At 35.3% G+C, this 15,117-nt stretch overlaps 1 protein-coding gene across 1 annotated transcript in view; it reads left to right on the plus strand.

The window, feature by feature from the left end:
* Window positions 1-15,117, plus strand: part of LOC106874663 (anoctamin-4-like) — a 93,542-nt gene that overhangs the window by 61,767 nt on the left and 16,658 nt on the right. Inside the window, 8 exon segments of the mRNA XM_052973180.1 lie at window positions 3,205-3,308; window positions 4,389-4,523; window positions 5,469-5,626; window positions 7,390-7,469; window positions 8,817-8,888; window positions 10,223-10,300; window positions 12,470-12,634; window positions 13,783-13,983. Of these exon segments, the coding sequence (XP_052829140.1) occupies window positions 3,205-3,308; window positions 4,389-4,523; window positions 5,469-5,626; window positions 7,390-7,469; window positions 8,817-8,888; window positions 10,223-10,300; window positions 12,470-12,634; window positions 13,783-13,983 (993 nt within the window).

Raw genomic sequence — 15,117 nt, forward strand, 5'->3', positions numbered from 1 at the left:
ATATATATATACATTTTGATATTGTCAAGAGCCAGTGAGGGAGCATCTAGATGGTAGCTTGAGCTTAATTTTCTAGAAATAGATGCCAGCTCTCTCACAGAACACACCTGACCATGGTAAAACAATAAAAGAAAGCAAAAATACATTTGATACTGTAAAGATCCAGCACAGATCTTTGTTACGACATTTTGTATCCGAGATGTCAGATGTAAACGAACAATGAGATCAAAAATGAAAAAAAGGGTAATGGGTGTATATGCCATATTTCAGGGGGCTTTGCCCCCTTCATCAGCACCCATCTAACCCCTTAATCATCCATGAACACATTGCTTAAATAGCCCCTAAATACAAGAATGTGTTTAATATGTAAAATTGGCATATCCATCTCCAAAGAAAACCTCGTGATAGCAAAGGAGAATAGACACCAGCAAGCCCAAAGGTTGGGGTGGGCTGCATCTGCCTACCTTGGTTGCTATGGCATTGAAGTAGATCTGGCCACCACCATTAATGGGAACAAAACCTGGATTTAAAACACTGGATGATGATGATGATGATGATATCCAATAATGTTATACCGCTGTATTTAGGGGCTTCCATACATTAATTGTAAATTGTAAACAAATGCCACTGTCATGATGACAAGTTATTTTACTAGATTCTTGATTATTTTCAAAAATAATTGAAACAAAGGTATTTCAACAAATAAAAAAAAAGAAAAGGGTTAATTTGGAAAGCAGAATGTGATTGGCTGGAGTTCCAGTGAAATGTATCCTGGGGCAGATTGGTTCCCTTCAATTTAAAAGGAATAGACCAATAGCTACTGCTTTTTCCTATCATACATCACATAAAAATTGGCCTGGAGCCAGGAAGATATCAGTATGTGGAGTCAAAAACAAAATTATTTCAATGAGGAAACTGGTTGTAGGAAATCTTACAAAATTTAAATATGCCACTGCTTCTGTGATATGTATTTCGCTTATTGAGTTTCAGTAATATCAGGGCATTAGCACCAAGAGTGTAATACTCCTCAGATTGGAATCTATTTTGCAATCTCTATTTGCAAAAACGGTCAATGTGGGAGAATTTACATGGTTGATCGACCTGCTAGAAATAGCAACCAAATTTTCCTCTTAAATCATTCTCACCCCCAACCTCACTGTTTTAAAAAATAAAATGATGTATTAGATAATATAGGTCTAACAACAGATAGGGTGGTCAGAGTTGGAATGGCTTTTGATCATATGACTGCTTAATCAGAGTAACCTGGAATTAAACATCAACAACATCTATTTGCACAACCAACAAATGCTCAGTCTGCTAAAAATAACTGTCAAATAGACAGCCCTTTCATTTGCTCCCTTTCTCCGCTTACTGCCTTTAATAAAGGAAGGACATTGGATAATGTTATCCTATATTCATTATGTATGAGAAAAAAAGGAAGGGATGGTCAAAGCTGGACCATTTCTGATTGTGACTGACTTGGGGTTAAACAGTGTCAACAATATCTCTTTGCATCTGTCAGTGAGGGAAGTCCCTACATAGACACTTGATTCACTAGAAATAGTAACCAAATTTCATTTTCCTGAAGTCACATCTGTACCATCTTAAAATTAAGTAGAATGGTCATGATGGGAATACTTCTGAAAATAGGTCTACTTGATAAAGGATGACCTAGGATTATTGACAACAGCAACAACAACAACACTGTCTGCTTACAAAACACCCGTAAAACAATACTTTTATTATCAGTTTGAATTTCAGTTTTTGTTGTTTTTTTTAAATATTTATTTTTGGGTTGCAATACTTTCTTCTAAACTTTAGATAAAAAAATTAATTAATTAATACAGGGTACAATAGTGTTTGTTAGTGTGAGAAAGATAAAATATAAGCTGAATACAACCATGGGGTGCAGCTATGGCTCTGTGGTTAAGCAGTTCACTTCACAACTATCTCATTCTAGGGATGTATTCAGATGATTTGATCAAATAATTGTTTGTTGGGAAATTAAACTTTCTTGTACAATAAATATGAAGCCAAAAAATAAATGTTTGTTAGTGTGGAGAAAAATAATGTTTGTTCATATGGGAAAGTCATCATTACCATCATCATTTAACATCCATTCTCTATGCTGGCATGGGTTAGATGATTCAGTATGAGCTAGCAAGTCAGAGGGCTGCACTAAGCTCCAGTGTCTACTTTGGCATGGTTTCTGCAGCTGGAAACCCTTCCTAATGCCAGCCAGTTTACAGAGTGCTTTTTATGTGGCACCAGTGAGTTCACCAAGTAACTCCCAAAACAAGACCCCTTTAACTGAGGGGATGTTGTACAAACTGAAAACAACCATTTGGGTGTTGATATGACTCTGTGGTTTAGAAGATCATTTCATAACTACATGGTTTTGAGTTCAGCCTCTTGGTGCAGCATCTTGGTTTTCTAACCTAAGTTTGTTTTGAGCTTAGTTGTATGAGTGAAATTTGGTAAGCAGAAACTGTATGGAAGCCTGTCAAATGAGCCATTTCTATTTATTGGTGGTAGACTTAATCTGTCATTTGGTTCAAGACCATCAGCACCAACTTCACCACCACCTTGTCTTTGAATGCAATTAGTGGAATCCATTTTGTTGCAATTGTTCTTCAGCTCTCTGGTCTATCAATTACTTCCTCCCATCTTTCTCACTAATTTAAGAGGCCCTAAAATGGATCATGTTTTAAAATAATTAACAGCAACAGAAGCAATATTAGTACCAAATGGTAATCTTGATTTCCAACTTAACATGGATACTGTGTTATCTGACAAGTTAACAAGTCTCTTAACCCCTTCGGGGTCATTGGGGCGCTGCAGCCATGCAGCATAGCTTGGACAAGAAAGCCTGGCGGAGCCCATCCCTCTCCAGGCTCGACTCATTTCTACTGCTGAGTGGACTGGAGCAACATGAAATGGAGAAGTTTTGCTCAAGAACACAAAGGATTACCCAGTCCAGGAATCGAAACCACAATCTTACGATCATGAGTCCAACACCTTAACCACTCAGTCATGTGCCCCCACTGCATTATTTACCTTGAGGAAATCAAAGTAAATAACACAGTATTCTATATTCTAAAACAGCCTTAACATTAAATTGGAGATCAAGATTGCTTTATTATATTTTGTAAATTTAACTTTATATGTTCGCCATTTAAAATGAATGTGTACATTTTGTTCCAGGGCCACTGGAAAAAAGCGACAAAACCTAATATTCGAAAAGATCTGTATGACAACTGGGGGCATTGGAGTCAGTTTCTCAAATTTCAACCATTGCACTACATAAAGTAAGTCTTGCTGCTTGTTCTGACATTTTAACCATTAAAACCATTCCAACTATGTAAATAAAGTAAGTTTTAGAATCTGAACTGAAGTTATGTTAACAGATATTTCAACTCTTTAGCATTTAAACTGGCCATAAGCGTTCCAAATATTCTACCTGTTTTATATCCAAACTGGCCAGATCTTACCTCTCACACCTACCCTACAATATTATTCTAAAAATAAATTATGACATCATCAAAATTTTAAAGCTACAAGATAAAACGTGATAAACTTAAAACCATGTGAATAAATATGCATTACATTTGAGAGTAGTCTGAACTCTAACAGGTGAAGATAAATTTAGCATAGAATATTCACAAAACAACTGTCATTTGGTAGAAGAAAAACCTTCACCTTACAACAATATAACTTTATGACTTGAGTCAGTGAGGAAGTCTCTATGAGGTCAGTAAACCTGCTGGAAATAGCAACCAAATTACCACTAAACCACATACTACCATCTTGCAAAAAAAAAGAAAGGACAAATTGGCCCATGTAGTCAATGGTATACTATTCCTAAAAAGAATTAGAGGCCTGCCAGATGATCTTGAAGTGTTATATTTCCACATATACATGCACGCACATGTATACATAGCATGGCTATGTGGTCAAGAAGCTTGCTTCGCAACCATATGGTTTCATGTTCAGTCCCACCGTGTGGCACTTTAAGGCAAGTGTCTTCTACTATAGCCCTTGGCTGACCAATGTTTTGTGAGTAAATTTGGTCAATGGAAGCCTGTTGTATGTATGTGTGTCTTTGTGTTTGTGTTTATCACACACCCCGTAACTTAGTGGTTCAGCAAAAAGAAACTGATAGTGTAAGTCCCAGGCTTTGATTAAAAAAAAAGTACTAGGGTCAGTTCGTTGAGCTAAAAAAATTCTTCAAGGCTGTGCCCCAGCATGGTCACAGTCTAATGACTGAAACAAGTAAAAGATAACATTTTAATTGAAACTGTCATTATTGGGTTTGTTTGTTTGTCTGTTTGTTTGTTTCTTGCCTTACCAAAAGCTTTTTCAAAATAATATACTGTTTCTGTTTTCAGAGAATATTTTGGTGAGAAGGTAGGAATTTATTTTGCCTGGCTTGGATTTTACACCCTCATGTTGATTCCAGCAGCAATTGTTGGCTTTGGTATAACGGTCTATGGATTAATCATTATGAGAGATAATTATGTCAGGTAAAAGTACCTTCATTTTCTTGAATTGTATTGGCTTTGTGTAATCATCATTATCACTATTTTCGTCATCTTGTTATAATGTTTTGTTGTTGTTTTTATTGTTTAGTCCTGAGTAAACTCTGACTGAACAGACCCATTTCTTTACTTTGTGAGTAAGTTCACCGAGTGGTGGTAGAAGGATTGGTTAGGTTGCAGTTTGAATACTCCCTCTTTGGACGCTTTAAATTAGCTCATTCAGTGTGAGACAGACAGACAGAGAGACACAGAAACAGAGAGACAGATAGACAGATTATATATATATATATATATATATATATATATATATATATATACACATATATATATATATGTGTGTGTGTATGTATGTATGTATATATATATAGAGAGAGAGACAGACAGACAGATAGAGAAAGAGGAGAAACAGCTCCAGTACTCAACTGGTATTTGACAATTCTGAAAGGACGTAAGGCAAAGTCAGCCCTTGGCAGGATTTGAATTCAGATCACAGAAAGCTATGATATATACTATAAGACTTTCTATCCAATGCTTTAGTAACACTGCCAGTTCACTACCTTTATAAACCCATGTTCCAAAGATATTGCAACCTTGGCCATCCCTTCTTTTAGCATATCAAGGACTACATTGTCAAAAATATTTTATAATCATTCAAATATAACTGTACTCTCTGAATTTTCTTCTAAAAAACTTAATGTCTGTTCTTGGTAAAATTTACATAAAAAAATTAACTATATTTTAATTATTAATGACAGAAGGGTAATCTTTATATGCAACTTAATGTGAATGTCTTTTATTTTGTCAATTGATTATTTATTAAAATCTTATATTTTCTCTTTTTGGATTAGTTTGAAATCTTGACATTTTATTAAATAACTAAATATGGGAGTCATAGTTGATTGATTTATTTAATTTTTTTTTTTTTTCCAGTAATGAAATCTGTCAAAGCACTAACATCACTATGTGTCCTCTATGTGACCATCGATGTCCATATTGGAATCTTTCTGAAGCTTGTTCCCATTCTAGGGTCAGTGCTATTGTAGACAACGGAGCAACTGTATTTTTTGCAATTTTCATGTCTTTCTGGGGTAAGTTTTAATGATTGAAAACTATATTTTTATTTCTAAAAGTATATTTTTTTAAAAAATATTGTGTTGCAGGTATGGTTGTATGGTTAAGAAGTTTCTTTCCCAATCACATGGTTTCAGGTTCTGTCCCACTACATGGTTACTTGAGGAAGTGTCTTCTATCATTGTATCAGGCCTTGTGAGTGAACTTACGAGGTGGAAACTGAAAGAAGCTCGTTATATATATATATATATATATATATATATATATGTATGTATGTGTGTGTGTATTTGTATGTATGTATGTGTGTGTGTATTTGTATGTATGTATGTGTGTGTGTATTTGTATGTATGTATGTGTGTGTGTATTTATATGTATGTATGTGTGTGTGTATTTATATGTATGTATGTGTGTGTGTATTTATATGTATGTATGTGTGTTTGTGTGTATTTATATATGTGTGTGTGTGTGTGTATTTATATATGTGTGTATGTGTGTGTGTGTGTGTATTTATATATGTGTGCGTGTATTTATATGTGTGCGTGTCTGTGTAGTGTGTATGTTGTGAACAAATATCATTCATATCCAATATTCCATGGGGAAATACTGCCTTGCTTGGAAACAGGTAAGTATTGGTACAAAAGGTGTCTGACCCTTTCAAGCATAGAAAAGTCGTTTGTTAAAATGTCACTGCCAACAACAATGTTGATTTCCTATGAAGCATGAAAGTGATAAGTTGACATCCCTTTGCTATAGAACCAACAGAGATTCCTTTGTCGTTGTTATGCAAAATATCTAACTGGTGCTATCTGTTAGTACATGTTGAACTTAACATAGAATGGGTCTGTATAGCATCTTAGCTGTAACATGCAACCTGCAATGAGAACTTGGGACCAGATCCAATAAAAAACAAGGTAGATTGAGTGAATTGCAAAGAGACAGTCATACTTTATTTTCTCTAGATGCAGAGAGGGATTGAACTCAGTGCTATAAAGTAACATGGCATTCATCATCAGTGATATTTTGGGCAGTCATTCGCACAATCAGCAGAGCACTGAACGAAATACACTTTTTTATATGTTCTCTTATGTTCTGAGTTCAAACCCTGTCATGGTCATCCTTGTAGGTTGCTGAAGTACCAGCTGGACACTGGGGTTGATTTATTTCAATGTATTCCACACATAAGCACACACTCAAAATATATTTAAAAAAATTAGAGTGGGCTTCAAGTTATGTTAAGAATCATTATTTCACATATGTACTGCTGCTGTTGTCTACTGCAGTAAACTGTTGCTTACTGCAGTAGGCTGTTGTCTACTGTTGTTTGCTGCAATAATCTTTTGTCTGTTGTAGTAGGTTGTTGTCTGCTGTAGTAGGTTGTTGTCTACTGCAGAAGGTTGCTGTCTGCTGCAGTAGGCTTTTGTCTGCTGCAGTAGGCTGCTGTCTGCTGCAGTAGGCTGCTGTCTGCTGCAGTAGGCTGCTGTCTGCTGCAGTAGGCTTTTGTCTGCTGCAGTAAATTATTCTTCCCTTGAAGATCCAGTTTAGTTATTTATACATCTAGGTCAACTGTGTCATCTGAAAGTTGTGTCATTTTCATATATAGAATAACTAGATATATTCTCCCATCTCTTGACTTGTTTTCCAACATCATATAAATATAATCACTTGCGTTCTTCTTCAATACAGCTTCTTTCCATGACTGTTCTTCTCCAGCTGAAATTTCTCTTCTTTACCTCTGGTTTGTCTCTTGTTTTGATATTATTTCAATTGACTTTTCTTTCAGGTACATTATTTTTAGAATTTTGGAAAAGAAAGCAAGCTGTCATTCAATGGCAATGGAACCTTCATTATCAAGAAGAAGAGGTGCCCCACTTTTTTTTTTATTAAATTTCAATAGTATTTTGAAATATTTTATTCATCATCATCATCATCATCATCATCATCGTTTAACGTCCGCTTTCCATGCTAGCATGGGTTGGACGATTTGACTGAGGACTGGCAAACCAGATGGCTACACCAGGCTCCAATCTGATTTGGCAGCTTCTGCAGCTGGATGCCCTTCCTAACGCCAACCACTCAGAGAGTGTAGTGGGTGCTTTTACGTGCCACCAGCATGAAGGCCAGTCAGGGGGTACTGGCAACGGCCACGCTCGAAATGGTGTATTTTACGTGCCACTTGCACAAGAACCAGTCCAGCGGGACTGGCAACGAACTTGCTCGAATGTCTTTTCACGTGCCAGGGAGGCGACGTTGGTAACGGTCACGCTCAAATGGTGCTATTTACATGCCACCGACACGAAAGCCAGGCAGCTGGTGCTCGGACAGTGCTCTTAGTGAGTTACTGGTACTGGTGCCGATATATTTAATTACCCTATTAAGTTAGGATTGATCAAAAATATATATTTGCATATTTTAAAAATTAACGCAGACATTAGTTACAAGTAGACATTATAAGAGAGTAGAAAAAGGGGTGTGCGTGAAAATGACAATGATAAGAATTTGACTAAATAAGGGTTGGCCTCCCACTAATAACTCAGACTGGCAAAAAAGATAGGATCGCAGGATTGAAATTAAACTGATGGTAGACAGCTGGATTTGGGGATTGAATGAGATAAAAACCTGATCTCATATGAAATATGAACACATCTTTGAGGCTAAATACATTGGGAGTTCTAGCACTTTAGTTGATTAATGCTTAAACATGTTTATTGGAAGCTTTGGTTCATATTTCACTTATTACTCACATTTTTTTTTCTCTTTTTTTGGATCCTCTATAATATTTTTCTTGGAGAGAAAGTTTTTTTTTGTTTCTTTTTTGACATTATTTTCCATCTTACTGTTAGTTTTGTTCCTTTTTGAAAAATTAAAATTTAGTTTATGGTCTGTTATTGTTTATATTTTGAATTACATAAATATTGGGGCGTCAAAATATTTTAAGTACATGGGGCCTCTTATGGGTCTTAATCCAGCCCTGCTGCAACCTTACAATTATGAGCCCAACAATCTAACCAAAGTCGACCACACCCCTTCAGTAGTTGCATCAATTCAACAAGAATATTCCATCCAAAGTAGCATGGAACAATGAATATAAAACAACAAGTATTTTGTAAAATTAATTTTTACATGGTTATATTTTCTGATAATGAAAATGTTCAACAAGTATTAAAAAAAAAGTCTCGATTCCAAGCAAATATTATTTTATAATTTCAGGAACCGCCTCGCCCAGAATATCTTGCTAAGATGGCCAATGATAAAAAATATAGAAGAGATCCAATTTCACAGGTAATTAGAGTGCAACTTTTTTTTCTTTTTGCCTTTTTTCTTTAAAGAAAGGATATTTGATTTATGAAAATTTCATCACCTTAATTTTAGTTGGAAAGTATTAAATAGTGTGACTTGTCTTTACTTTTCTTTTTCCGTATTAATATTGTCATTTCCATCTTTCTATTTCTGTCTTTCTCCTTTCCCCTCTCTCATTCTCTCTTGGTCTCTTTTTAATCTGTCCTTCCTTTCTTTCTTTCTTTCTTTCTTTCTTTCTTCAAACCTTTCTTTCTTTCTTTCTTCAATGGTCTCTGCTCTATGAAACAACAATATCTGAATTACTAACCTCAAACAATCATCTCTTAAGCAAGTCAGGCAACTACATATGTTTTGTTTTTGCTTTCAAAACTAGTCTGAGAAAGGAATTCAATGCTCATAGCCCTTGCTCTCCTTCTCAACGAACTTGATGTGTTGATTTTAAGCAACCTCCAGGGACTTGTAATTTTGTACAGGAAGGAAGAAAGATGTTAAGTTAGAGTCCAGGGCATGAACCACAAATGGAAGGAAAAGTGGAAGAGGAGTGCATGTACATAAAGTGAGTTGAGGTGGACCTAAGTAGAAAAATATATGAATCTTGTATGTTATTATTTAGTTCTAGGTTGGCAATAATCAAGCAGATTTATTATCAAAGGAATTCCAGCCATGACCACCCCATAAATAGTGTATCTAAAACCACATTATCTAATGTGTCTTACAGTTTTTTAAAGACAGGAGGATGTGATGTCTGAGAGTTTTGGGCTGTAGTACTTGTATTTCAAAGAACCAACCTTGTCACATTCTTTTGTCATGCTGAATCTCCCTAAGAACTACATTAAAGGTATGTGTGTCTGTAGAATGTTCAACCACTTCTATGTTAATTTCATGTGCAGACAATTCTGTTGATCAGATCAAATTGAGCACTCATTGTAACTGACAGAGAGCCAGTTAGTTAGTTACTCTAGGCTGCTTTTTCTAGCAGATTGAATAATGACATAGAGGCTTCCTCATTGGCTCATAAAAGAAAATGTTGATGGACATGGTAGAACAGACAAAGAGAGGAGATAAAATATGCTGGAGTAGTAGGGAGGAGCCAGCAGTGGTTGTTTGTTGAAGAATGAAAGCTTGTCTGTTATGCTGATTGCTTTTTTTTTTTACATATAGGACAGAATTTAGAAGTTTCTTGTTGGCTTGACAACGACTGAGTTTCAGTTATGTGTAAAAACATTTTGCAATATCTTTTTTTTTTTAAATGCAAACCAAACAATTATTAAATCTCTTTAAAAATTTGTTTTCTTCTTTTTTGACTATTCTCTTAGATTGATGAACCATACCTCCCATTTTGGACTCGCCAGATACCAGTTATCTGTTTTTCCTATTCACTTATGCTGTTTATGGTAAGCTCATATAATGTTAACCTTTTTCAAACCAACCAACCTGAAATCACTCCTGGTTCTTTGATACAAAATTCATGTTTTAAAGTGAATCTTAGTTAAAAAAATTAAATTAAATTAAAAGACTTCATCAAAATTTCATGTTAATTTGTGTTCCAAGCACCAGTTATTTTACTAAAATTTTAAATTATTTAAAAAATTAATTGAAACATAGACTGTGTATTTCAACAGGAATATGGTAACAGAAGGATTAAATACTCTCTTTTTTCATATATTGTGTGGTGGTGGGCCCAGGACAACGGTCCAGTATAGTAATTCACCTATCATTCCCTGAACATGGTTTTAGTGTGTGACAAATATTGATTCTTTTTGTAATATGTTGTCTCTTATATGCATATAGTCATCATTGTTAACTCTGCTATTCTTACCATGACCACCACAAATACTGCCATCAACACTATTACTAAATGCCATCAGTAAATAAAAGAAGTTACCAATTTTAAACTGGTATCAACACATTAAAGTTTCAACATCCAGCAACTGCCTTGGTAGAAATCCATAAGATTATCCACCATCTTTCCTATAAGTTTGGCCACCTTTTTGAATCCAATACTACAACCACTTGTGGACATCTTTTATCTTTTTCAGTCATTTGACTGCAGCCATACTGGGACACCACCTTCAAGGGTTTTAGTCAAACAAATTGACCCTAGGACTTGTTAATTTTTGAAGCCTCATACTTATTCTAACAGTCTCTTTTCCAAACCTCTAAGTTGTGGGGACGTAAACACACCACCACTGGTTATCAAGTAGTGGTGGGGGACAACACACACACACACATATATAACGAGCTTCTTTCAGTTTCCATCTACCAAATCCACTCACAAGGCTTTGGTCAGCCTGAGGCTAGAGTAAAAGACATTTGCCCAAGGTGTCATGCAGTGGGATTTAACCTAGAACCATGTCGTTGGGAAGCAAGCTTCTTACCACACAACCACAACATGCTTATAAAATCAAAAAACACCATGACTTTCAGAAACATTTTATCTTTCTCAGAATTGTTGAAACCTGGAATAAACTACCCATGTCCTAATCAGGGTACTGCATCTCTTAAAACTTCCATGCTTCTCAAAATCCACCAACACTACTAACTATGCTCCCTTATTCTTTAGAACTATTTTGATGTTCACTTATCTTGATTTTTGTGTTTTATTCTGTGTACTCTGCTTGTACTCCTAGCTTTCATTATTGTCTTTCTTTATTTGACTTCTACGTCTGCTCTTTGTCTCTCCTTTTAACTGTTTCCAGCAAGTTGTAATGCACCTGAGTATTGTATACAATAAGTTCATTATATTATTTAAAATACTTGACAAAGCTTACAGCTAAGGTTTAAAGTCCCAGTGCAGTTTAGCAAATAACACTTCACAATATGCAGATTATTCAGAATTCCTGACAAAGGCACCACTGTTTCACCGGACAAACCTGTTTAGCAATGGGATAGATAGTATTCTTATATTAAATTATAAATAGTGTTTGTATTAAATCTTAGCAGAGTTTAAACATCCTGGTTTTAAGCTTTATCTGATATTTCAGTGTAGAATGTAAAATGTTCACATACCGGTTACGTGATGGCGGTGGCTGTTGTTGTTGTTTTAGTTTCAACACTCAATGTCAGATCAAGTTACACATCAGCATTATTTAATGATACCTTTTCCCAAAGCTTGCATGGATCAAACGGAATATGTTGGGGTTGAGGCTGATTTTCTATAGCTCACTAGTTTCTAAGCAAGGTAATATTTCTCCGTAACTAGTTATGTTTTCCCCTGCAGACTGGAAACAAAATAACCTTGCTTGTATGATGGTGCTCATTTAGAACTATCACAAGATGTTTAGACAAGGGTACACACACACACACACACACACACACACACATGCATGATGAGCTTCTTTCAGTTTCCATCTATCAAATTGATTCACAAGGCTTTCGTTGATCCAAGGCTATAATAGAAGACATTTTTCCCAAGCTTCCATGTAGTGGACAGAAACCAAGACCACATAGTTGAGAAACAAGTTTCTTCGCCCAACCACGTCTGCACCTTGTTTATCAAACAAATGATATTCCAAAACCGAAATATTTCCTCATCTTTTTTTCTTTTTTCTTTCAAATTTTAGGTTAGCATCGCGATAGCAGCTGTTTTGGGTGTGATAGCTTTCCGAGTGTCAATGTTGGCAGCCCTTCAGTTACGAGAAGAGAACATCATTTACAAAAATGCTGGTTTAATGACAACACTAATTTCTGCTTGCATCAATTTACTCATCATCATGATATTGAACATAGTAAGTATAACATCAGTCTTCTACTTCAGCATCACAACTCACCTGTAGTACAAGCAGAGTCTTTGATTGATTGCTGATGCATGATATTACAGATGAATCCATGATAAGCATAAGGGAGGCTCTCTATGGTTTCTCTATTGATGTATATTTTTAATGGCTTTATCAGAAGAAAGAAAGAAAGAAAGAAAGAAACCAGAACTCATAGCTTTCCCTAGTTCAGAGACTTGGTTCTGATATTCACAACAGATTAGACTCCACTAATGTCACCCAAGGGCTAGAGGTTGTGTATAAATCTTATAAACATTAAATACCAAGCATTACAAACCCCAAGATTCCAAGTTCGATTCCAAGCAGTGACCTGAACAACAACAACAACAACAACAACAATAATAATAATAATAATGATAATAATAACATTGAAAAATACTTTAGGAATGAGAACCCAAGTTTGAAATTTCCCCCAAGACACCTGATGATGGCTGGAGGGTATATCAGCCGAAACATTGTGTTAACAACAAACAAGACGAGGACAAATATCCATCAAATGTAAATAATGTACATAATTCCTCATCTCTTAAATATAGAACTGTATGAATCTACCATGTTATTCCAGATCAATAATAAATGAGGTTACAGGCAACAAAATTTTTGTCATATCCCTGTGATCTAGTCACTAACATTTCCACTATAGTTGTTTGAAACTGTGTCCTGTGTCAGTTACCAGGTTATTGTAGTGGTGTGACAAAAATTTTGATAAAATAGAGTACCAATCAAGTACTGGAGCCATTATAATTGACTAACCCTGACCCCTAAAATTGCTAACTCTATGCCAAAATTTGAAACTATTACTTTGATCTTCCACTTTATTGGTTTCAAATTCTGGCTCAAGGCAAGCAATTTTGAGGGAGTGGTTAAGTTGCAATTACATCAACCCTAGTGTTCAACTGGTACTTCTTTTATCAGCCCAGAAAGGATGAAAGGCAATGTCAACCTTGGTGGAATTTGAACTCAGAGCATCAAAGACAGACAAAATGCTGCTAAGCATTTAACCCGGCAGTTTTTCCCTCTGTTGTTAATTATCTTTTTCATCATCAACATTATATGCCAATAATGTCTACAAAAATATGTTTTCAATTTTTCTAAATCAGATTTACAGAAGAGCAGCTTTCTGGTTGACTGATTTGGAATGTTTACGTACACAAACAGAGTATGATAATAGCCTGACCTTCAAACTATTCGCTCTGCAATTTGTCAATTACTATTCATCCATAATTTATATAGCTTTCTTTAAAGGAAAGTAAGTATGTTCATGAAATTATAGACAGTTTCTCAATGTTTCAACTTGTTCAGTTTTTTCTATCTTCTTCACCTTATATTATTAAATATATATAATTCCACTATAATGCCATTATTCATATATACATAGTACACGTATACACACACACACACACACATATCATCATCATCTTTTAACATGTTTCTCATGCTGGCATGGGTTGGATATTTCTGTTAGGAAGGTCCTTAGCGAACCAGCTTTATATCGACCTCTTCTCTCAAGAGTGCCTTGTGGATAGCAGTGGTTGTACTTTAACTGATATGTAGTAACTTCAAGAAACAAGCATTGGAAGAGTTCTGTTTCCTGGGCTTGGAGCCCTGCAGGTAACTAGTAACAGATGTTGGTTATCCATTGACTTCCAGTATCTTCTGGAATTATGGTACTGTTAGTATGAAATGCTGTCTCACGGAATTTGTTCTGGATACGATTGGGTTTGTCTCATATGTACCTGCAGTTACCATCAGAGACTTAGACTGTAAAATTGGTAACCTGTAGAAGCCATTCCAATCAAAACACAAAAACCAACTATCGACAAATGGTTTGAACTGAATGAAGCTCAGTGACTATTATATTTACCCCTTATCATCACCATAATAATAATAATAATAATGAAATTATCGTGTATAATGCTCAGGTGTGCTACAACTCATCAAAGGTGTATGTATAGTACATAGAATTATGTACAAATGTCAGGAAAGTGAACAGTGTGTAAGTCATGATATACATGTGTGCATGCGTACGGAGGTGGGGGAATATCAGGTGTAGTGTTGGTGAATTTCAGGAAGCATGGAGGTTTTAAAGGATGCAATATAACATTACTTAATATATACAGTGTGGAAGGACTTAATTCCTTGAACAGAAATTCGTAGATGGCCTAACATTTATTCCTAATAGATAGACACACCAAGGTAATGAGAATAAAATGTTCATCTAAGAAATACTATGAAATGGCTGCTGTGAATTCAAGTCAAAAGACATCCTTCCTTCCTTCCTTCCTTCCACCTGTCTTTATATTAAACTACATAGTTGTAAGTATATTTAAAGTAAAAAAAATTTTAATGAGTTCTATGTGCACAACTTTGTAGTTTGTAATCTTTATGTTGAAATTTTCTTTCTTAGATTTCTGCAATATATATATATATATATA

This window comes from Octopus bimaculoides, chromosome 15 (genome assembly GCF_001194135.2).
Source record: "Octopus bimaculoides isolate UCB-OBI-ISO-001 chromosome 15, ASM119413v2, whole genome shotgun sequence".
Classification (NCBI taxonomy): Eukaryota; Metazoa; Mollusca; class Cephalopoda; order Octopoda; family Octopodidae; genus Octopus; species Octopus bimaculoides.